The sequence below is a fragment of the Barbus barbus genome, assembly GCF_936440315.1.
Source record: "Barbus barbus genome assembly, chromosome: 27".
NCBI classification, from domain to species: domain Eukaryota; kingdom Metazoa; phylum Chordata; class Actinopteri; order Cypriniformes; family Cyprinidae; genus Barbus; species Barbus barbus.
The window spans coordinates 2,557,953-2,582,500 of NC_136755.1; the positions used below are offsets into that span (position 1 = coordinate 2,557,953).

At 38.1% G+C, this 24,548-nt stretch overlaps 2 protein-coding genes across 3 annotated transcripts in view; one reads left to right on the forward strand and one right to left on the reverse strand.

Annotated features, from left to right (window-relative positions):
- LOC306847265 (thyroid hormone receptor beta) overlaps nt 1-14,707 on the forward strand; it is a 187,605-nt gene extending 172,898 nt beyond the window's left edge. The window contains exons 8-12 of one of the 2 annotated variants that reach the window (XM_079381112.1): nt 979-1,184; nt 2,746-2,772; nt 3,446-3,592; nt 5,125-5,383; nt 9,961-14,707. In XM_079381112.1, the coding sequence (XP_079237238.1) occupies nt 979-1,184; nt 2,746-2,772; nt 3,446-3,592; nt 5,125-5,383; nt 9,961-10,202 (881 nt within the window). In that variant the 3' untranslated portion in view covers nt 10,203-14,707. The remainder of the gene's footprint in view (nt 1-978; nt 1,185-2,745; nt 2,773-3,445; nt 3,593-5,124; nt 5,384-9,960) is intronic. The other variant, XM_079381113.1, reaches the window with a different exon arrangement.
- Nucleotides 14,708-22,449: 7,742 nt separating this feature from the next.
- Nucleotides 22,450-24,548, reverse strand: part of LOC306847679 (nuclear receptor subfamily 1 group D member 2-like) — an 8,789-nt gene continuing 6,690 nt past the window's right edge. Inside the window, exons 7-8 of the mRNA XM_079381777.1 lie at nt 24,003-24,213; nt 22,450-23,185 (exon numbers count right to left, since the gene is read on the reverse strand). Of these exons, the coding sequence (XP_079237903.1) occupies nt 22,989-23,185; nt 24,003-24,213 (408 nt within the window). The 3' untranslated portion in view covers nt 22,450-22,988. The remainder of the gene's footprint in view (nt 23,186-24,002; nt 24,214-24,548) is intronic.

The following is a 24,548-nucleotide window of genomic DNA, read 5'->3' on the forward strand; positions in this document are numbered from 1 at the left end:
ATGTGCAGACCTGAGAAAAACTTGATTTCCACATTGGTCTGAATGAAAATGCAAATTCATTCTTTGCCACTAGGTGCTGCTTTTGGAGCGTTAAAAGCTCAGACACACTGCTTTAAATGAAATCAACCAATCACCGCAGATTAGCGTCACACAAAGGAGGGGTTTGGAAAAACGAATCGTTAAACGAATCGTTTGAGAGTCGTTGAGCAAATAAGGTAAAAATAAATGCATATTATAATCAGAATCAGCTTTATTCGCCAAGTGTGCGCAAACACACGAGGAATTTGTTGTGGTTTTTAAGAAGCTCTGGTACATACATACATATCTGACATGAGAACAGAAACATTTAAATAAGACTTAACAATAATAATAATAATAATGTGTAAGAATCTGGAACAGAAGATTTATCTACAGATAAGAAAATTAAAGTGTTTTTTGACCTTGCATGCATGTCAGCCTGTTGCTGTGGACTCCCAAAACCAAAATATGAACCTTTCATAACCCATAATAAGGGGCACTTTAATACTTAATTACATAAGAAATCTATTACTTTCTTAATTTTACTGAAGTAAACGTAATTCAAAGATTTACTTGAGTACAAGAAAGTGCTACATTTTTAATGTTCTTAAGTATTAAAAGTAAAAAAAATAACTTTTATTGATGAAATGTAGTGAAGTAAAAAGTATGACATTATGCTTTGGAATGTAGTGAAGTAAAGTTTTCCAAAGTAAACACTTTTTAAATTTACTTGAGTAAAGTAAAAATACTTCACTACCGTCCGCCTCTGCTCGTAATTTATGTCATTTTTAGTGCGTTCTCCTACTGCAGCAAATGTTATTTTTCTTTGTGATATTTAGCGCAAGTTAATCAGTAAGTGACTATTTCGCAAATGTTTTACGCGCTATTCCAATTTTGTGTTTAATTCATAACTTCTAGCTGCTGTGTGTAGCTCGTGCAAACGTGTTGTTGTTCCTCCAGTGGTGTTGGATGACAGTAAGCGTCTAGCCAAGCGGAAGCTGATCGAGGAGAACCGCGAGCGGCGGCGGCGCGAGGAGCGGCAGAAGACGGTGTGGGAGCGACCCGAGCCCACGCAGGAGGAGTGGGAGCTGATCCGGGTCGTCACCGAGGCCCATATGGCCACAAATGCCCAAGGCAACCACTGGAAACAGAAGCGCAAATTCCTGGTGAGAGGTCTCTTCCCTGACGAGCGCATCGCAACGATGTTTCTTGTGTTTTAGGATGTTTCTTTATTTTTGGTGGGATTCTGTTTTTTTTTTTTTTTTTTGTCTTCTACCCTACCACAACCCTTGATTCCCCTTCCCGCACAATTCCCAAGCCCTTCCTCACCACTGTTCCCAATGTTAATATGTCCATGTTTTTGTATCTCCTTGTAGAGAGGGGAGTGTTAGATGGACGCTGGAGTCTCTACCACAAAGGCAGCAGCACTAACTTTAATGGAACACCTTTGTCCTTCTTTTCTCAAGCTCTGTTTCCTAAACCAAAACTGTTATCTCATGTTTGTTTCTCTTCTGATCTTCTCTCTGTAATCCAGTTCCTAATTGTTCTCTTGTACTCTTGAATCTAACTCTCCTCGACAGATTGAAGCTCTGTTTGAGGACTCTTTTAACACTGCTGTGGGTTTCCATGAGATGTTTAGTTGCCTTCTTAAAATGCTTGCAATTACGTTTCATCACTGTCAGATGTTTTCTTTGGCCATTGCATTTACTTTTCAGTTCTGCAAGTTACAGCATTAAGAGTTGGTTTAATAGCTTTTCTGATTTGAAGTGTGTATTTTCTAAACCACTAGAGGAACCAGATGCAATTTCAGTCTTTCTGTATGAGCAGCCAGACACAATAACATAAGCTACTGTTTTTAAATTAAATTTCTTCAGTACTCTTCAGTAAGTTAAATTCATTTCTGTCTGCTGCAAAACTCTGATTCACTGGCATCTAACAATGCCTTGGAAAAAAAGTTGATCTTAAAAAATAAACACAAATAGACCCAAATAGGAAATAAAATGGCATGAGTCCTAAACTCCTAAAACATTGGTGTCTCTCATATTTTAAAGCAGTCACTGCAATTTATGAAAGAAATCAATTAAACCTGTGTGTGGCTGAAAATATTCAGATGTAACTCCCTTTGTAATCGTTTTTATAAGTACAATTTCATAAGTAACTATAATAATTTAACTAGACACTTTATTCTCAGTAACTGTAACTGATTGCAATTACACTTATTTTGTAATTACGTAATTTAGTTACATGTAACTAGTTACTGGCCAACGCTGCTTATAGCTTTGAATTGTGAATGAAGCCCAGTGTCTGTTTGAACAGACTGTGAAGCCACTTCAGATCAGCATGCACACATCGTATCGCAATGTTTGTCAAAGGCTAAAAATAACACAAAAAAGTAAGCCAAAATCACCCAGTCCTGTGTAGTAGAACATAAAATTAGTTTTCCTAAACCACTTCACAGTAAAAAAATCAATGTGCAGTTATTCCGTAATAATTGCGTAATGTTATACAAGATGATTTTAAAGCCTCGAAGTCCATGGAAACTCCACACGAATTTAATCTCACTGTCACTTTCTGTCTGCTCTCTCACCTGTCCAGTTTAAACTTGTTCTTTTTAGTTGACTCGGGTTCTTCATTGAAACTTCACGATCCCTGTTGATTGCCCAACAGGTCGAGGAAGCAATGCTACTTAATGAAATAACATGTAATTTATTCTGTACTTCTGACCAGAGTGCAGTGGGGGTGAAGGAAGCCAAGGTAAGAACCAGCAGAGCAAACACATTTATTTATGTTTTTATCCAAAAGAAACGCTTTCTCAAATTCTCAGCTGCTTCCATTTCTGTCACGTTTTTTTTTTTTTGCGGATAAATCGATGTGCTGAATGCTTAAGGCATTTGTTTGGCGTGTTTGTGTATCTCTGCTCGCTGTGTCAGAAAGAAGGTGTACACAGAAGAGGAAAGCTGAATAATTGACTAATGTCAAAGGGGAACATCAGGCTGGTTTTGTGCTGTAGTCAGCTCCCAGTCTTCATTTGACCCTCAGTCTGGCTTTGTTTTTGTTTTTTTGCTCTGTCTTTCACATCACATTTTTCTGGTCAGAAGGGCACAAATCTTTAAAAAAGAAAATAAAAATAGCATTCAAATATCAGTGGATAACCCTAGTCAATAAGCTCCCCACAGAAGGAGATATCAAAGACGCTTCTCTGCTCTGATCTTCTTCTAGTTTAAGTTTCTCCTCTTTCCTCTTTTCCCTCTTAATAACTGGGCTCCACTCTTGTTTCGATGACGTGTCTTGCTATATCTCTGGCCTTCTTCGTGCTTTAGAGGGGAATGAGGATTTGCTGTGTCACACCTTCGTCTCTATGATTGTCCGCTTCCTGTAAGTGCCTGTGTTACTGAGCTCCATGCCCCTCCCCTTCCTGTCGTTGCAGCCCGAGGACATCGGTTCTGCGCCCATCGTCAACGCACCAGAGGGGAGCAAAGTGGACATAGAAGCCTTCAGTCAGTTTACAAAAATTATCACCCCCGCCATCACTCGTGTTGTGGATTTTGCCAAAAAGCTGCCCATGTTCTGTGAGGTAAGAACGCCGCTTCTTCAGGCCGCTGTACCATGCATCAAACGCAGGGAATGAAACTGAGCTTGCATCTAACCAAGTGGTTGGTCAAAGTGGGTCGATGTACGGTGGCCAAGAGAGCTCAACACTCTGCAAATGAAAAAACACATGCAAATTAAGAAAACATCTTCATCAATTTGACAACACACGCGCTGCAATGCTCACAACACAACCAAATAAAAAAACACACTGCAAATAGGCACAGACTACCTTGGAAATCTTTAAGGGAACCGCAAAGTGACGAACATGGCTGAGACATGTTTATCGATGTTTGCGGTTGCACTTTATTTTACAGTACGTGAACTTACATTTACTTACAGAGTACCTACCTAAGAAAGTACTGGTAATATAAGGTAACTACATGGAGTAGGGTTAGGTTTAGGGGTAGGTTCAGGGTTCGTACCTAGTTTTTAACTAGGTAATGTAAGTATGTACATGAGTAACAGGACTGTAAAATAAAGTGCTACCATGTTTGCTCTGAAAGGTGAGATTATTGTTTATTTTAACATCCTGATCATACAACTTTTTTGGATATTATTAGCGTAAATAAGCTGACAAAATACACAATTACTGTAAATGTGAAACTTAAGCTGGCTAATTTACTTTTACAACTTCCCTTACAAAAATTAGCCATAGCCTATTAAAATGATTTAATTAATAAATACATTAATATTAGTGCTGTCAAACGATTAATCGCATCCAAAATAACTTTTTGTTTTCATAATATATGTGTGTATTATGTATATTTATTAGGAATATATAAATACACACACATAAAGCATATATTTTGAAAATATTTACATGTATATATTTCTATTAATATATATTTAATATATAAACATCAAATATTTTTCTTAAATATATACATGCATGTGTGTGTATTTATATACACATAATAAATATACACAGTACGCACACATATATTATGTAAACAAAAACATTTATTTTGGAAGCGATTAATCGCGATTAATTGGTTGACAGCACTAATTCATTTATAAAAAATATATAAAACAAAAAATGGTTACTATAGTTAAACCATGCACAAATTAACCATGGATTTACTACACTAACCATACTTTTGGTATTTCTACAACTGTGGCTATACAAATGGTAACAAATACGCCAAAAAACGTGGTTAATTTTCGTTTTGTTGGTGGTCTGTGCTACTTGCACATTTTTCTAAGTAAGTATATATAAGTATTTGCAGTGTGTTTCTTTATTTGTTTGTGTTGTGAGCATTTGCAGCACATGTGCTGTCAAACTGATGAAGATCTTTTCTTAATTTGCAGGTGCTTATTCTATTTGCATGTGCTTTCTGAATTCGCAGCGCATTGAACTCTCTCGGCCACTGTATCGATGTCCTGTAGAACAAATTTATCAAAGCAGAAAATGCATAAAAATTAGGAAATTAAATCATTTAAAGAAGAGATTACATGTTTGGATACACAACAGTACATGTGATGACTGATTAATGTGTCATTTGTGTCCTTGTTCAGCTGCCCTGTGAGGACCAGATCATTTTGCTGAAGGGCTGCTGCATGGAAATCATGTCTCTGCGAGCGGCAGTACGATACGATCCCGAGAGTGAGACTCTGACGCTGAACGGGGAGATGGCCGTCACGCGGGGCCAGCTCAAGAATGGGGGTCTGGGCGTGGTCTCCGACGCCATCTTTGATCTGGGCGTCTCGCTGTCCTCCTTCAACCTGGATGATTCGGAGGTGGCATTACTACAAGCCGTGATTTTGCTTTCCTCCGGTCAGTGCCATCTTCACTTTCAATCAAATCATTAATTCTTTTTCTTGTCCATCACATTATGGTCAAATACACTATATTGCCAAAAGTATTGGCACCCCCTTCTAATGAACAGGTTTCACTACTTAAGTAGAGTACAAATCTTAATGTTTAAACATATAATGATATTCTCGGGTTGTATGCTTCTAGTTTTAAAGCAACAGTTTGGACAGGACCCTTGGACAATGCCTCTCTATATAACGCAAGGTTCAAAAAGAAATGATTGATTGAGTCAGTGTGGAAGAACTTGACTGCAGAACTCAGCTGAAGACATCTGGTGTGACTTTAAATGCAGACCTTCAGCCGAAAACTCATCACCAAATAATGAGATATGGGTATTTTAGACACTTCCAAAACTGATGCAACAGAGATAAATACATGAATTATGTTTCCATCTGTGTTGCCACAGTTTTGGAAGTGCCTTTTTCTGTTCTAAAGAATGGGGGGTGTTCCAATACTTTTGTCCATATAGTGTATGTACAAGTCATTAGTGTTTGGTGATGAGTAGAAATTACTAAAGTAATCAAACCTGTTCATTAGAAGGGGGTGTCCCAATACTTTTGGCAATATAGTGTATGTTCACACAATAACCAGCCCTTTTAAATATAATTGCAAAAATCTCCATGTCTCTGCTCTTCTTTATGAGTTTCTTGTTCCAGTCATATGGTCCAAAATTCCAATGGATGCAGCCAAATGTCAGTTGTCCGTGAAATTCTATTTCCACCGATGAATAAAAAAAATAGAAAAAAGGGAGTTGCAACTTTTTATCTCACAGTTCTGATTTTTTTCTCAGAATAGCATGATATAACCTTGTAATTGAGTTATAAATTCACAGTTGCGAATTATACAGTCAGAATTGCAGGATATAAACACAGAATTTCTAGATACTGCTTAGAAAGTCAGAATTGCGTGATATAAACTCGCAATTGTGAAGAATTCTGACTTTTTTCTTGCAATAGAGCGTTTATACAGGATCTCACAATTCTGACTTTTTTTCTTTCAATTCCGACTTCTTTTCTCAGAATTGTACGATATAAACAGGCAATTGTGTATTATAAAGAAAAGAGGTAGGTTATACCTTGCAATTCTGACTTTATAACACACAATTATGAGTTTATATCTTGCAGTTCTGAGAAACAAATTCAGAATTGCGAGATGTAAACTCGCAATTGTGAAAAAAAGGAAGTCTGAATTGTGAGATAAAAAGTTACAATTGCCCTTTATTTTTATTCAGTGGCAGAAACCAGCTTTCATAGTTGTCTTCTGTGGATTTCTACTTACAAAATATTGGATAATGGTAAATTGGGTTGACATGACCAAATTGCAATAAATATAAGAATATCTGGTCACACTTTATTTTAAAGTCCAATTCTCACAATTAACAAACCATTAACTACATCGTTTGCCTCCATAACCTATTGATTTGCTGCTTATTAATAGTTAGTAAGGTAGTTGTTATGTTTAGATATTGGGTGGATTAGGGATGTAGAATATGATCATGCAGAATATGTGTTTCTGAATATCCTTATGCATGCAAATGCGGTCAGAGAGAGAAACATGCATGTCTTAAAAAAGAATGTACTATAACTAAAATGATCATTTTGAGAAATGAAAAAATAGATCTGGTGAACCTCATAAAGAGGAGTCTTTGCTCTCCTTCATGAGTGATTAATGCCAGTAGTCAATACTAGCCGTGACTTCCACCAGGAGTCTGTTTAAAAGCTATTAGGCCAGCTGCAGCGGCTGTTCCTGAGTGCGATTACCCAGGATTACACAGGCCACTGAGGGGAAACCACTTAATAATGCTATTAAAACAGGATTACACTTCAATGTCACAATCAATAGGTAAAGACTTCAGTGGCCACGTCCAGTCCTGTACAGATCTGTTATCGATTCCTGCCATCTAAACAGATTGTCCAGTGTTACAGCTGGGCGAACCTGATCAATGACTATAGTGTAATTCTTTTGATAATTAACTGGCGTCCTGTATTTTTTTGCATTAACACATGAATGTTTCTAGTATTGTAACAAATCAGCTGTTATTGGTCATGCAAAAACCTTTTTTATAGGCATTATTTCAAGTGAATTTCTAGCACACAGGCGAAGGCAACAGTTGTTCCACTATAGTGTTTAGTATTTAAAATGTCATTGTTTACTGGCCAAGCTTCCCTCTTTTCGATGCCATTGAGGCTCATTATAGAATGTGCTGGATTCATTCATTTCAGTGCCACTGAAAGCTGGCAGTCAACTGGGTTTTACAAAAGGGGGGATAAGCAGTCATTTTAGACTGGCTTTTTAAATTTTGTGTACCGAAATCTAGAGTTGCCTAATTTTAAATTCTTGCTGTCTTTCACCAGTTCTGGCCACATTTACGCAGTGTTGGGAAGTTTACTTTGTAAATGTAATAGGTTACAATTTACAAGCTACCATATTTAAATTGTAATAAGTACTACTGTAACTATTTCAATAGTGTTATTGAAGTAATGTAACTGATAAAATCGTATTACTTTTTGATTACTTTTTTATTTCTGACGGATGTTTGAAACATTTAAAGCAGGCAGCTTTAACCTTACAGTAGGATTCAACACTGATGACTGTCAGACTTCTCAAAATCCTTCATCACTTGAATTAAGATATATTTCATTTTAAAGCACAGCCACCACAAAATCATCTAAAAATGCTATGGAATTTTTTTTTACAAATAAAGCATATTCATAAACAAAAATAGGAAATAAAACCGTTATCAAGTAAGCATATTCTGTGTCTTAAACTCCTGAAACATTGGTTACTGATATTTTAGAGCAGTCACTGCAATTTGGTAAAGAAATCAATTGTCTGTGGGTTTGGTGTGTGTGTGTGTGTGTGTGTGTGTGTGTGTGTGTGTGTGTGTGTGTGTGTGTGTGTGTGTGTGTGTGTGTGTGTGTGTGTGTGTGTTCAGGCGTACCAACAAAATGTCCCCACAAAGTTGGCAATATCCAAAATCTTTGTCTTTGTAGAGACATTTTTTGGGCCCCATGAGGAAACAAATTTATAAATTATACAAAAAGTTGTGAAAATCTAAAAATGCACTGAGGCATAGGTTTAGGGTAAGAGGATAGAAAATAGTTTTCTACAGTATAAAAACCATTACACCTATGGAATGAGCCCATAAAACATGGAAACCCAACCTGTGTGTGTGAAAATATTCAGATGTAACCCCTTTTGTAATTGTTAACATTTTCAAAAGTAACTGCAATTTAATCACACACTTTTTTCTCTGTAACCGTAACGGACTACAGTTACGTTTATTTTGAAATCAAATCCCGTAACACTGTTACATGTAACTAGTTACTCCCCAACACAGCGTTTAAGTAGGACACATTCAGTGCAAATTGTGATTAATACGAATTGTGTGGGCATATTTACATGAAGCGAGTGTTAAAGGGTAAGTTCACCCTCATCATTTACTCACCCTCATGTTGTATGACTTTCTTCTGTGGATAAATAAAAACAGATATTTTGAGTGTTTTGTTTTGTCCATACATTGGAAGTTAATTTTGACTTGTGTGTGAACTACCCCTTTAAAACAACATGTAAATAAACGCTGTCAACAGGCTGGTCTTTACACATACTTTTCTTCTGGAAGTTGAATGACTCAAAATAGAACAGGAAAAAGAATGATAAACTCACAAGGCATCACCTTCAAGCCCTTGCTTTATTTAAAGGTATAGTTCACCCAAAAATGAAAATTCTGTCATTAATTACGCACCCACGTCGTTCCAAACCTGTAAGACCTTTGTTCATCTTTGGAATAGAAATTAAGATATTTTTGATGAAATCCGAGAGCTCTCTGACGCTCCATAGACAGCAATGATCCTTACACGATCAAGGCTCAGAAATATAGCAAGGAGATTGTTAAAATAATCCATGAGACATCAGTGGTTCAACCGTAATTTTACGAAGCTAAGAGAATACTTTTTGTGCGCAAAGAAAACAAAAATAACGACTTTATTCAACAATTCGTCTCTTACACGTCACCCTGTTGCACCATTTTGGAGAGTATCATATACGCAAACAACATATGCAACGTATGTACACGGATACATTGTTTACGTTCAAATTAAAGCGTAAATGTATGTGATACATATGTGATACTTTCCAAAATGGTGCTATAGGGTGACGTGGAGGAGACAAATTATTGAATAAAGTCGTTATTTTAGTTTTCTTTGCGCACAAAAAGTATTCTTGTAGTTTCGTAAAAATTACAGTTGACCCACTGGTTTCACGTGGATTATTTTAACAATATCCTTGTTACTTTTCTGAGCCTTGATCGTGTAAGGATCATTGCTGTCTATAGAGCGTCAGAGAGTTCTCGGATTTCATCAAAAATATCTTAATTTGTGTCCTGAAGATGAACGAAGGTCTTACGGGTTTGGAACGACATGAGGGTGGGTAATTAATGACAGAATTTGCATTTTTGTGTCAACTATCCCTTTAAATGGTTTGAATGCATTTTGAAATCAGACTTACCTGTCATCTTTTCCCCTTTATTTCACTGACAGATCGTCCAGGTTTAACGAGCGTAGAACGGATAGAGCGCTGTCAGGAGGAGTTCCTCTTGGCCTTCGAACATTACATCAATTACCGCAAGCACAAGGTGGCTCACTTCTGGCCCAAGCTGCTGATGAAGGTGACAGACCTGCGCATGATTGGTGCCTGCCATGCCAGCCGCTTCCTGCACATGAAGGTGGAGTGTCCCACGGAGCTCTTTCCACCCCTCTTCTTGGAAGTGTTCGAAGACTGACGGCCAACCAGTCAGGCCAAGCTGCTCCCACCAACACGACCTCCACAGTTCCGACCTCCCTCAGACTCCGTCTCCCTGTTCCTGGTCACACGACTCTGTTCTAGCACTACTGAGCGTCATTTCATTCCATAGTTTTCCATAGGAGTAGCTCTCTGGCCTATTTTGAATGGAACCATTCCTTTTACAAAGCGGGTACATGTGAATAGCAGTTGTTGTTTTTTTCTTTCACTCTTTGTAAAAAGAAAAATCAGCTTTCTGTTACTCTAGTTTTTTTCCCCCAATGTTAAATGGTTTTATTTTTGATCATAGTCTTTGATGCCGCTTAACGGAGATGAATGAACTATGCATTCGGGTTTCGTGTCACACGTCAGGCCTCAGAAGACAGGAGACAAAGAACACCACACTGCGAAGGAGGACAGCAATATTTGGTTTCCTTTCACGTCCCTTATCTGTTAGTCTAAAGGTCTTTTCATGCTCGCCTTAAGCCATTGATTGTTTATAGTTCTGGTACAAACCCCAGTGAGCTGCCTGCCGAGACAACATTTCAAGACAAAATAGGAGCATCCTTGCTTTGACACGGTAATAAAGCAAAATCACAAACGAGGGCTCTTGAATATCGCAATTGTGTGTTCTAGACAAGATCACTACATGGAAAGCAAATTGTGACTTGACCCAGAAGGCACAAGGCATCAATATTGCATCAGGTTGACGTCAAAGACAGTCGTTGCATTTTGGTTGAGAATTAAAATTGGGTCGACTTCAGTATTTGACGCCAATTTGACGTTGACTTAACGTTGGATTTTAGTTACACAACCTAAAAACAACAAATACCAACATTAGCTGTGGTCGGTATTGGACATCAAATTAACATTAGACGCTGAATTGACATTGAACTTTGCTCACCCGACGTCACAACCAAAATTTTTTACCAAATATCAGCGCCTTGTGAGCTTGTGTGCCTGCTGGGAAATTTTCCTGCTGCTCTCGAGAGTGAAATCGCAGTAATATTACATCTCATCTGCCTCACTGCTCTTCACATTCATGTTATCGCTCTGTACTCTTATGCATTTGTATGCATTTGAATTCCAGAAAACAACCTCAGAGCAATAAATGGCCATGTGAACAGTAGGCATAAATATATACTGCCTTCTAATATCAGGATTTTCAAAGTTGTCAGATCTCTGTTCATTTCACACTACACAACTGTTTTTTGAATTTGCTGGGTTCACACATTGCACAATATTTCATTAGGAGGAATCTCCAACAAAGTGTATCATTTACAAAATGCATGCATGAGAAGTGATGCAGAGAATGATCACTTGAAATTTCCCTTGCTCTCTCATTGGCTGTAAGCCGTCACTGATGTCATTTCCCGTCAAAACATGCTGCAAGACTCTGAGGCTGCATTCCAATTCATTTTTGTATGTACGTCATTGATTACATTGCATGAGTGCTGAACCCTCGGAATGGGCTGAACTGGAGCATCCTGAGCCCTTGATCACTCAGAATCCTCTATGGAGTTGCATCATGGTTTACATTTGTCTCCTTATTTGTTTGGTGCCGAATTCTATATGTATCTATATAGGTATGAATGGGCTGTTAGAAATGTAAAAACAATGGTTTTATATTATAGAGTTGTTTGGGGTGAAGATAAATTAAAGGTGATCTGCGAGGATGTCATAATCATGTTGCATTGTGGTCAATGGAGCGGCCTGAAGTGTGCATATGAAGCAGACTTGCTCCCTCGGTCAAAATCGAGGGGTCGAGGGTCTGTCCATGTAAACTTCCCTCATCCTCTTCATGAAGTGGAACACACTTCAAGATGGCAGCAGGGTTCCCCCGAGGGGAAGTTCACAAGTGAGCATCTAAAAGTGGAGTGGAACGCAGCCTGAGTCACAGCCAGGTCCAGATAATTAGCCTGCTGAACATTTTTGGGCATTGGCAATACACCTGTGCTGTGATAACACACACTATGCGATCATCGCTCATGTGATCGAGAACAGATTTGCCTCACATTTCAGAGGTTTGTCAGTGATCTCCAGAAAACCTGGAGTTGGCCTAAAATCGTGTAGCTTATACATAAGATACCGTTTTTTGGTACAAATTCTAAGGCAGTATTGCTTTTGTGATGCGTCCTGTGTTGTTTTGCTTACATATGCTTTTTTTCCAAAGCAGCTCGCTGGGTTTTGGAATCAGAACTGTTTTCTGAAAAAAACCTGAAATTTCTAAATGGCAAGGTGGCATGTTAGTCTTGATGGTGGTTGTGCCCTTGAGTAAAATCCTGTTTCTTTATTAGTGCACCTAAAAGCTTTAGGACAGGCAGACATTCATGACACCACAGTTAAAGTTCACGTAATGAGGACATTCATAAGAATTATTTTTTGATGATCTCAAATGTTGATCTCTATCAACTTTAGCCCTTAAAGAAAAGAGAGCCTCTAGCCAGCAGCCACTAACGTTAGCTCATTTTGCCTCTATTAAGGTGCCAAAAACCTCCCTGAAAATCCGTTTCACTCTGTTTGGTCTTGTCGAGCTGCTCGGAGGAACTTGAGGTCATGATTACCCATCCATCGCTAGATCCTTTGACCCGCAGGGATGGAACTCTATTCAGTTGAACGCTTCTTCTCTTCTATAGCTGTCACACGATAGACCAAGGCAATGCTTCTGCTTGAACTTGTTGGTGCTATGAGTTTGCCGATGTATACCTCCGGGAGTGCTGTCAGTTAACCTCCGAATCGTCTGGGCGATTGACGAGCGCAAATACACAAAACGCTGAGGTCAGTGGTCAACCCTGCGACAAACAGAGATGCTTTCAGATGTGTCTGTGATTGTCGTTTCAGCCGTTCTGTCCTGGTTTTCTTCTTTTACTGTAGTGTTTTTAATCTTTCTAGAGACGTCCTTGTGTGCTGCAAGAGAGTTTGAATCTCACATACCTCTACTGATTATCAGGAACCGCCAGAACTGTTTTTTTCTTTTGCTGTTTAAAGATGGACATGAATTCAGATTCTCACCTCTAAACGCAGAGCATGTTCAATCAGTGTTTTGTTATAGTGATGCCTTTTGTAAGCAATAGAATTGCTCCAGTGGTTTGACATGTTTTGGATTACACATATAAACGTACACGCCAACGTAGATATTCAACAGACTCAAAGTCATTGCACAGACAATCAATGTGTTCGCAGAGAGTGTTATGGAGAGAGGGAAGTAAGGGCCACAAGCCAGGGTCCAAAATGAATGCTTTGCCATACCTGTCAGTTTAATCTTCGCCAAGCTCCTCAACACCGTGGTTATGATTGCTTGCTCAGACGAGCTTTACACAATGTCCCATGCAAACATGCACAGGCTAAATTTGTGTAAAATTTCATTTACAGCTTTTCCCCAAATTAATTGAATTGCATAAAATAAATAAATACATGAAAGCCACAATCTGTGACGGATTATTCTTCAGTAGATTTTAGTAGTTTGTATATATTTGATTTTAATTTCCCACACACGTGAGATTCAGAATATATGTTTTTTACAATTCCATTGAAATCATGCATTATGTGTATCGTTTTATGCACTTGATAAAGCCAAGTTTTGTTTTCTTGGTGTCAGCACTTGGCAAATGCTAATTTTGGACCCTGGCCACAGATCAACACATGCATGCACAGACATGCTGGGAGTCAATACAATTTCCTCTGAGTGCACAGGTAAAAAAAAAAACTCACTACAAAAATAAAGATATTTATGGTGTAAAGGAAAGAGGCTGTATTTTTTCAGACTGCAGATATTTTTTACATGTTATATGCACAATATGAACATTTTTGAGCAGTTTTACAACAAGAAACAAAAGACTGTCTTTTCTCAAAAATCTCTCACTATTCTCAAACAGAAACCAGAGTCCTGTTTTTGAACAATCTCTCTTTAATGATCTCTCCTTAGTGTGTGTTTCATCATTCCAAATTCATTGTTTAACCATGGTAATGACAACTAATATATGCTATCTAATAATAATCATAACAACGACAAAGAAATCCAGCACAACCAATCACAAAAAGTGATGTCGGAATAAAACCTATAGCCCATATTCAAAGAAACCGACCAGATCTTACCAAGCTGAACTGATAGAAATGCATCTCCAGAAATTATTACAGCACATGCAATTCTGTTTCTATGTGTCTTAGTTAATATTTACCTGATTAGTCCACAGTATGCTGGTGGCATGAATAAGTGAATTTTGAATGTGAATCAGTTGTCCGACATGACAAGAAAATGTATTTTACGTTCTCCCTCTTTCTTCAGTCTTTTTTTTTTTTTTTTTACCAAAACGAACGTATTGCACAAGCCTGCTGTGTGACAGTGGAGACTTGAATTTGAGTTTGGATCATGATGTGATTTGGATATCCTGGAAGAGACATTGCACTAGAAAATAATCCTGGATTTGGCAAAAGATGATGATGACAGTGATGATATTTGTACCTAAGGTGAATAGGAGAATAAAGATGGTTTTTAGAAACCCCTGCAATATTTGTTGTGCTTTTTGAGACTCTGTATGCATTTTTTTGGCCTTAATGAATTGGTTGTATATAGCAGACTTTATTGAATAGAATAAATGTTTTGCATGTATTGTAATTCGTATTACAATATTTAGCATGACAAGCCAATCGGTTTGCACTCTCAGATGTTTTAACTTGACCTTCAGTGAATGCACTCATGATGACAATTTCAGCAGAATGTAATTGGTCACAGCTATGGACATCTGTCCTTGTCCTTATCTGTGAAAAGACATATGACCAGACCACAACACTGTCTGTGATAACAACCAAAGTGTTTTAATAAAAACAACACATTGGTAAAGATGAAACTCTATAAATAATTATATATTTAAATGGAAAACAACTATAATATCAGCTGCTGCTTTATTTCAGGAAACAGGTCTCAGAATTTCACATTAACATTTGTGTCCCAGAGCCTTTGATAGTAAGGATATTATGACAAGTATGATAAATAAGTAAAAAATTAAAAAAAAAAAAAAACTAGTTAATTTTAGCCCCAAAGTTACTTTAATGAAATGAAGAGATAGGTTATTTCATTTGTCTATTTGTAAAGTTAAGCTTACTTTTTAATATGCAAGTACAATTCATTGTGAAAAAAATTATTTTTTTTAAATGTTATGTTATTTTTAATGATAAACAAAACTTGTGTAACACAGAACAGGTTAAAGAAATGTGTGTTTAATCTAGATTTAAACTGACAGAGTGTGTCTGCCTCCTGAACAGTATTAGGTAGATTGTTCCAGGGTTTGGGTGCTAAATAGGAAAAGGATCTGCCGCCTGCAGTCGATTTTGATATTCTAGGTATTATCATATGGCCAGAGTTTTGAGAACGCAGCAGACGTGGAGGACTATAATGTGATAAGAGCTCTCTCAAATACTGAGGAGCTAAACCATTCAGGGCTTTATAAGTAATTAACAAGATTTTAAAATCTATACAATGTTTGATAGGGAGCCAATGCAGTGTTGACAGAACCGGGCTAATATGGTCGTACTTCCTGGTTCTAGTAAGAACTCTAGCTGCATTTTGGACCAACTGTAATTTGTTGATCAAGCGTGCAGAACAACCACCCAATAAAGCATTACAATAGTCTAACATTGAGGTCATAAACGCATGAATTAGTATTTCTGCATTTGACGTTGAGAGCATAGGTCGCAATTTAGATTTGTTTTTGAGATGGAAAAACGCAGTTTTACAGATGCTAGAAACATGGCTTTCGAATGAAAGATTGCTATCAAACAGCACACCTAGGTTCCTAACTGAAGAAGAAGAATTGACAGAGCAGCCGTCAAGTGTTAGATAGTGTTCTAGTTTATTACATGTGGGGTTTTACGTCTGATAATTAACACCTCTGTTTTTTCAGAGTGTAGCAGTAAGAAGTTACTCGTCATCCAGTTTTTTTATATCGTCTATGCATTCCGTTAGTTTCTCAATTTGGTGTGTTTCACTGGGCCGTGAAGAAATATAGAGCTGAGTATCATCAGCATAACAGTGAAAGCTAACACCATGTCTCCTGATAATATCTCCCAAGGGTAACATGTAAAGCGTGAACAGTAACGGCCCTAGTACTTAGCCTTGAGGTACTCCATACTGCACTTTGATCGATATGATACCTCTTCATTCACTGCTACGAATTGATGGCGGTCAGATAAGTACGATTTGAACCATGCTAAGGCATTTCCACTAATGCCAACAAAGTGTTCTAGTCTATTTAAAAGAATGTTGTGGTCGATAGTGTCGAACGCAGTGCTAAGATCCAGTAGAACTAATAGAGAGATACAACTACGATCAGATGATAGAAGCAGGTCATTTGTAACTCTAATGAGAGCAGACTCAGTACTATGATACGGTCTAAATTCTGACTGGAATTCCTCACAGATGCCATTTTTCTCTAAGAAGGAATATAATTGTGAGGATACTACCTTTTCTAGTATCTTTGACAAAAAAGGGAGATTTGAGATCGGCCTGTAATTAACTAGATCTTTGGGGTCAAGTTGTGTTTTTTTTAATGAGAGGCTTAATAACAGCCAATTTGAAGGTTTTGGCGACATATCCTAATGACAATGAACTCTATTGACCATCTGTATTTCAGACTCGTTCATCTTTCCAGCACAGGTTAGAGCAGTTTCATAAATAAGACGTTAATATTGTGAGTTACAGTTTGTCAATTTTTTTTTTTTTTTGATAGTGCCTCTCCGAACAACACATGATGGAATGAAACAGGTGAGTCAATAATTCAGTGAGTTATTAAAGACGGTCACTTGATTTGTTCCTGAATGAATCAGCTGTTTGAATGAATCATTTGAAGGAATGACTCAGGCTAAATTCAAAATAGCATACTACAACACTACTCTTGTTATTTCTGCCATTTAAAGACATGACAGAAAAATAGTAAAAGTAGTATGCCATTTCGAATTCAGCATCAGTGCCTCACTCTTACCACAACCTACTGGCTTTATTTGTATTAATTTCATTAAGAAAACAGACACATTTCTTATCCTGATTAAAAAACATTAATTACATAGCATTATTTATGCAATTGTAATTGCAGGGTAAATGCATTCATGCCACGTCCAAGCTTCAATAAACAATCTGTGTAAATATACCTAAATCTCAGAAAATCTTGGTACTTAAAATAATATATGTATATGTATGTGTACAGTATATGTATACAGTATGCATATGTATGTATAACTTGAAGTTGATTTCACAGCTTTATTAATACAGTTTTTTAATTGCTACAGAGCAGATTTGCTTCCAAATTTGCTTTCAAATCCCATTTAAAGTATAATGTTTCTATAGCTTAAATACAGCAGCTACAAACACATGATGGTGTAGCCAAGTCCAACACTAGGGTCATGTGTTCAGTTCTCAGGCAATGCATGCATTTAGAAAATGTATACCTTGAATGTCAGTGTAAGTCACTTAGGATAAATGTACCTGCCAAATACATATCTGTAAATATCTGCCTGTTCAGTGCACAAAATAAAAAAGAAATGGAAAAAACACTTTCCTGTGAGTCTGAGAGTCGCTCCTGGCCTGGATCTTTATCAGAGCAGTTCGGCTGATGAGCGGCGTGTGTAAGAGTGTGTTAGTGTGAACAGACCCTCAGGCTCTCACCTGCTCTAGTCATTTACAGGAGTTAATTTGTTGTTGATGGAGATGATTTTAGATATGAGGCAGCGGCAGTATTTGGAAATGCTGTATGGGCACCTACACCCTCAAGTTTACACTTCAAATCCACTGATTTTAGTGTACATGATGTATCACAAAGACATAGAGGGAAAAAGCTAAAGTTTGTGAAAATAATAATTTGTTAAATTATCATATGAAAACTTCCCTACTTATGCAGCAACACAATCTGACATATGCATCGTTTACCAGTTACAATTTCAAAGAGGCTGGTACTATCAGAAATCTAATTAGCCTGTTTCACAAGATTAATGAAATTAATTTTTATTCCTTTCAGTCCACTGATTCTTTTGAATTTATATGCTCAGCTGTGTGATGTAGCTTTTCATAGATCATGTGTTATTAACAGAATATTTAGCTCAAATGTTTGTTATATTTCGTTTAAATTCAACTTCATCATACAATATTTCAATTTTACAAAGACTTTAATTCCAGATCTTTTTCTTATTGTTGTCTACTCTAGTTATTTGAATTACTTAGAATTATTTGTAATTTTCAACAGCCAATCTGCAAAGAAAAAGAAAACATCAAAGACTATTCTCTCTGCAAAATTAATTTCACACCATTTTAATGCCGTATTAAAATAATCTTAAAGTGCCAATGGCAGTAAATGAATGTAACACTAATTATACAGTTTGCTAAATGTAAATGAATCAATTCTTGTTCGATACCATTTAGGTTGTGTGAAAGTGCACAGGCATATTCAGTTATGCTTTCCATTTGTACACTGGTACAGCTGGTCAGTATACAGTCTGCATGCTGCCATCTTTACTCGTACTCACTGGTAAAACGTATAGCATGTCACTGCCTTTGGACTGCTATATAGCCTACCAAATAATACACTGAACTTAAAACTACAGAATCCACCAATAGTGGCTTACTGCTGAACATAACCAGCTCAATCCTGGCCTCTTGTGGTCTATTATCACTGTGATGTAAGGGCTAGAAAGCAATTATTAAACAATCCAATTTTTTCTTTTTTTTATGAAATTAACTGTTAATACCAAATCTGTACATTTGTTTTCTCATTTTATTATTGGTGTCCAATAATAAAATGAGAAAAAGGTGATGGAACCTGATATTTGTACTGATTTTCTAAAAACAGCCGCAAGACTGACCAAAGTGCTGTTACGGAGGGCCACAATAAAAATCTAAGTTATGGACATTTAAAAGACAGAACTGAATTGAAATCCACAATAAATATCCAACTATATCTCTACGTTTCAGTCTGAGTGAGGGACTGTAATCTTAGACTTAACAGACTCTTAGCATTAGAGTTATGAAGGGATTTGCACACAAATAAGATCATTTTAAAATCAATTCAAAATGGGACAGACAGCCAATGGAGAGCCCTCGGAATAGGAGAGATGTGTTTGCCAGATTTCTACAGGAAAGCTGTAAAAGCAATGGCATTCTGAAGCAGTTTAGAGTCGAGCAATTTGTGAACATAAAAGGCTGACTTAAACATGCTAAAATTCATTTGGATAGACCTGTGGAGTTCCTGAAGAATGTTTTAATGAGTGATGGGACCAAACATTTTGGACCCATGGATCAGCAGTATGTCTGGTACTAAAAGGCAACGCTTATAAGCAGAAGAACACCATCTCCACAAACATGGAGTTGGACCAGCCCTGTTATAGGGGTGTTTTGGTGGTGCAGGAAGTGGGAATCTTGACTGTATGAAGGATATCATGGATTCTTTGAAGTACCAGGCCATGATCCAAGATTGCAGTAGAGAGGTGAAGCTTCTACACACTTACAGAATGCAAAATGTCTTTCCGTTCAAGGGGGTTGAATAATTTTGATTGCAAATGTGTGTGTGTACACTCACTGGCCACTTAATTAGGAACACCTTGCTAGTACCAGGTTGGACCTCCTTTTGCCTTCAGAACTGCCTTAATTCTTCGTGCCATAGATTCAGCGAGCTGTTGGAAAAAGTCTTCAGAGCTTTTGGTCCATATTGACATGATAGCATCACACAGTTGCTGCAGATTTGTCGGCTGCACATCCATGATGCGAATCTCCCGTTCCACCACATCCCAAAGCTGCTCTATTGGATTGAGATCTGGTGACTGTGGAGGCCATTTGAGTAACATGAACTCATTATGTTCAAGAAACAAGTCTGAGATGATTTGAGCTTTGTGACATGGTGCATTATCCTGCTGGAAGTAGCCATCAGAAGATGGGTACACTGTAGTCATAAAGGGATGGACATGTTCAGCAACAATACTCAGGTAGGCTGTGGCGTTTAAACGATGCTCAATTGGTACTAAGGGGTCCAAAGTGTGCCAAGAAAATATCCCCCACACCATTACACCACCACCACCAGCCTGAACCGTTGAGACAAGGCAGGATGGATCCATGCTTTCATGTTCTTTACGCCAAATTCTGACCCTACCATCTGAATGTTGCAGCAGAAATCGAGACTCATCAGACCAGGCAACGTTTTTCCAATCTTCTAATGTCCAATTTTGGTGAGCCTGTGAGAATTGTAGCCTCCGTTTCCTGTTCTTAGCTGACAGGAGCGGCACCCGGTGTGGTCTTCTGCTGCTGTAGCCCATCTGCTTCAGGGTTCGACGTGTTGTGTGTTCAGAGATGGTATTCTGCATACCTTGGTTGTAAAAGAGTGGTTATTTGAGTTACTGTTGCCTTTCTATCATCTCTAACCAGTCTGCCCATTCTCCTCTGACCTCTGACATCAACAAGGCATTTTCGCTCACAGCAGAGTTTAGGTCTAGCTCTAAACACACCTGAAGCAGCTAATCAAGGTCTTCAGAATCACTGGAAACGTCCAGGCATGTGTGCTGGAGCTGAACTCTGTAGGAAAGTGGTTTTCTAAGAGCAGGATTGGAAACCTCTGTCCCAGGCATTTGGTCCAATCTTCAAATTTTGTACGAAGACAGTACCGGCAAAAAGCTATCAAAAGAATTGGATAAGTTAAAGAGTTGCAAAGCTATTAGTAAATTAAACATTCTGGTGTTGTTCATTTTTTACGACTTCCAGTAACATCCAAACTTACTGAAACTTTGATATGCATAGATCTCAAAATACGTCAAAAGTCCCCCCCAAAAAACATACCTAAAGGGGGCGCTACAAGTGAAATTAATAACACTTATTTTAAACTGTAATATTTCACAATATTACTGTTTTTACAGTCTAATGAATGCAGCCCTGGTGAGCATAAGAGACTTCATCAAAAACATTAAACATCTTAACGTTTCCAAACTTTAAAATGATGATCTGTCCTTTTGACTTCAATGGTGTCTGTGCATTTGTACTTGTGACAAACGGGTGCAAAAATGAATAAACACATGGAAACAATAAGTTCAGCATTTATCTGTTTATTTTCTTATATGTATTTATATTATATATTTATATATAGAAATCTAGCTATCTTACAAAGCTTTCACAGAAGAAAACTGACAGACTGGATTATGGCAACACAACAATGACATCTACAGCAGCTTTGATATCAAAACCGACCCGAGAAGAGTTCAGATGCCCGGAGCTGGCAGGGTGATGAGAGGCATTGCCGGTGTTACTTGGTGGAGTTTTGGGCCACTTCCTGTTTCCTCTTCCTGTCTGGTCCAGCGGTGCTTGAGTATGCACACTATTTGCTTACTACAGCTGATCCCACAGACACAATAATTCTACAAGAACTTTCACCATGCAGACTCAGAAAAAAAGAGAGAAATGAACATCATACATATTCAGCCTGAAATGATCACCCATACAGATGCATGAAATGGGCAGGTGTCAGTTAGGATGTGGCCTCAGCTTTATATGCAGACATTATGGCATCACTGTGGATGGCTTTGAGTCCCATCAGTACCGGGGAGAAGCATGCACAATTCTTATAGTGATAAAACACATATGTTCTACTCCTCTTTTGTCATTTAGCATCATCAAACACTATCATTACTAAAGCCCTACAAATCAGGACATATACACAGATGCACCACTACACGGATCTAAAATCAGAAACATACTCTAATGCAAGAATGCAAATGCATGGTCAAGATTGAATCTTGGCAATAACACACACTCAAGCGAGCAACAGTCAACTTCAAATGTCTGTGCTAATAAACCAAATGCATCACTAGTCAGGTAGCTAGCTATAAATGTGTCAACAGCTGAACTAACTTCAAATTGCTCAGCTAGATTCTCTTCAAGCTGTTGCTCCATCATTGCAGTAGTTGCCCTGGAAGAGAAACCTGACTGTAAAAAGACAGTTTGTCAATGTCCACTGCATACAGCATCCGCGTGCCACGCGCTGCATCTGAATGTGCGGTTTAACGCTTGTTGGAACGCAGCCATCCAGAAACATTTGCGTTCACATACTTGCATAATGTTTCAGGCCTAAGAGTGGCTTCCTCTGCATTTAACTACAGATTTTAAGACAGAAAACAAACTATAAAAATAGATCTATCCATTAAACATTCCTGTGTCTTTCTACCAAAAAAGCTCAGATTAGCAGCTCGTTCCACATTCTTCCATTTCTTAGCTTTTTCTTCTCTTTGAATTAGAAAGGATGCCAAACTGTGCTCTGTGTACTTATTTTCTAGTTTGTTTGAGGGAACACCCCTTCATAATCTCCCCTTAGCAACAGCATTCATACGGGCCACAAGATACCTTACTTTCTCTTCTCTGAAAGTATTAAAAGACCAACAAGGAACAATCACAAAACCAGTGAACGCGTCACTTATTGCACAGGCAGATTTATAAATCTAAAAACTAATTCAAGGTGCCTCTGCGCACACACAAACCACGTAATCGTACAAACTCTCGTAAGCATCTACAACGAAACCCCTCCAGTTTGAGTCAGCGAGTCGTGTGCGTTAGCACGAGCAGAGGCGTTTTACAGTACAATGACTTCTTAAGTATCTGCCCCCCTCCCACCTCCATATTTAACCAGCACTGCTTTGATAGTTATGGGGAGAAGAGTCAGAGAAGGGGCACCGAGTAACAACAGTTCCCCGCTGGCTAAACGGGCCGCAGGAAGGAGGCTCTGGAGATGGATGGGGGGTGTGGTCCACAGTTATGGGGGTTGGTGGGTGGTCAGGGGTGGACCTTGAAGGCCAAGAGCTGCTCAGAGTGCATGTTGTTGAGCGAGCGCAGGTCTGGCAGTTTGAGGAGCAGTTTAGTGAAGATGGCGATCTCGTTGGGGTGGTTCTTGGTGATCAAGCTGCGCAGAGCTCGAATCAGAGTTTCCTGAAGGGCCTCCACAGAGTTAACGTTCTCGAGACCGGAGCGATCTACGGGAAACACAATTCATTTAACACAGTAAGTCAAGGCATCGCCTCAGATTAGGGCTGGGCGATATGGCCAATTTTGGCCGATATGGTGATTTTTTATGATTTTTAACTAGTCAAATTGAAAATGTAATTACAACATGATTCAAGTAACTTTTTCTTTACTAACCCTCGTTAAATAAAATTACATTCCAAGTGCAGCATACATGAAGTTGTCAACATGTAAATGTTAAACAAATCACTTCATATTTACGTGTTTTCTATTCTCATCTTGTTTTTATTGTCTGTGTTGTTGTCTCTATGTACTGGAAGCTTATGTCACTAAAACAAATTCCTTGCATGCACAAGCATACTTGGCAATAAAGCTCTTTCTGATTCTGATTCTTAAATATCTTCGTACAAGACGTAGTTGTAGTTCATGCATCTTTTCTGCAAACTTGTCTTGAACATATACGTTCAGAAATAACACCAAGAAAATGCTTTAAAAAGTCAAAGTAATTCAAATTCAAAACGACTGAAGGTATAACACCAGTAGATTATTATTAACTATAAATGTTCTGTAAAAACAACAGCAGGTTTCAGTCTGTCACCATGATGCAAACATCAAATATCATACAGTAGCCGACATGCGGTTGGATCGTTCTTTTCTCTTTACTCTTATCATTGGCATAGTTAAAGTGTCTAATTCTAACATTTGGTAAAATTTCTATTCTAAATTCAAATCGTGGCAAAACATTACATTCAAATTAATTTAATAAAATCGCCCAGCCAAGATATGTCAAATAAAAACTACATCCCATAATGGCATGGCAGTTAATACCTGCAGACACCAGCACCACGGCCGTGAAGAGGCTCATCTCCTCCTCACTGAGGTTCAGCGCTTGCAGCTTCTCGGTGAAGTCAAACATTGAGTTGAGGAGATCTCCGGCACCCATCGAGCGCAGCGCCTCCACGCTGTACCTCCTGCCGCTCAGAAATGTTACCGTGCGCTCCTTCACATCGAACAGGGATGTAAAGCGCACCACCAGCACCTACAGGCCAAACAGGAAACCAATCGAACTGAATTCTATTCGGTCAATTCACAGGACTTTAGTCAGTTTTATTAACTTTTCCATTAAGGGGCAATGTTTGTGTGCTGGAGTTGATCACTAGATGATCACTAGATCAAAGATCACTATTGAAGATTATTGCTCTTTATATTATAATAATGATTATTGATATCGATATAGAAAACGATTGTGTTTCATATCTGTGTTTTGGGCATGCCACATTCTGGCTTCACAAACATGTCGGTCCATGACATTAGTCTAGTCTAGCACAAGTTATGCAAAAACTCCCGTTATAATCACTGAATCTACTAAATTAA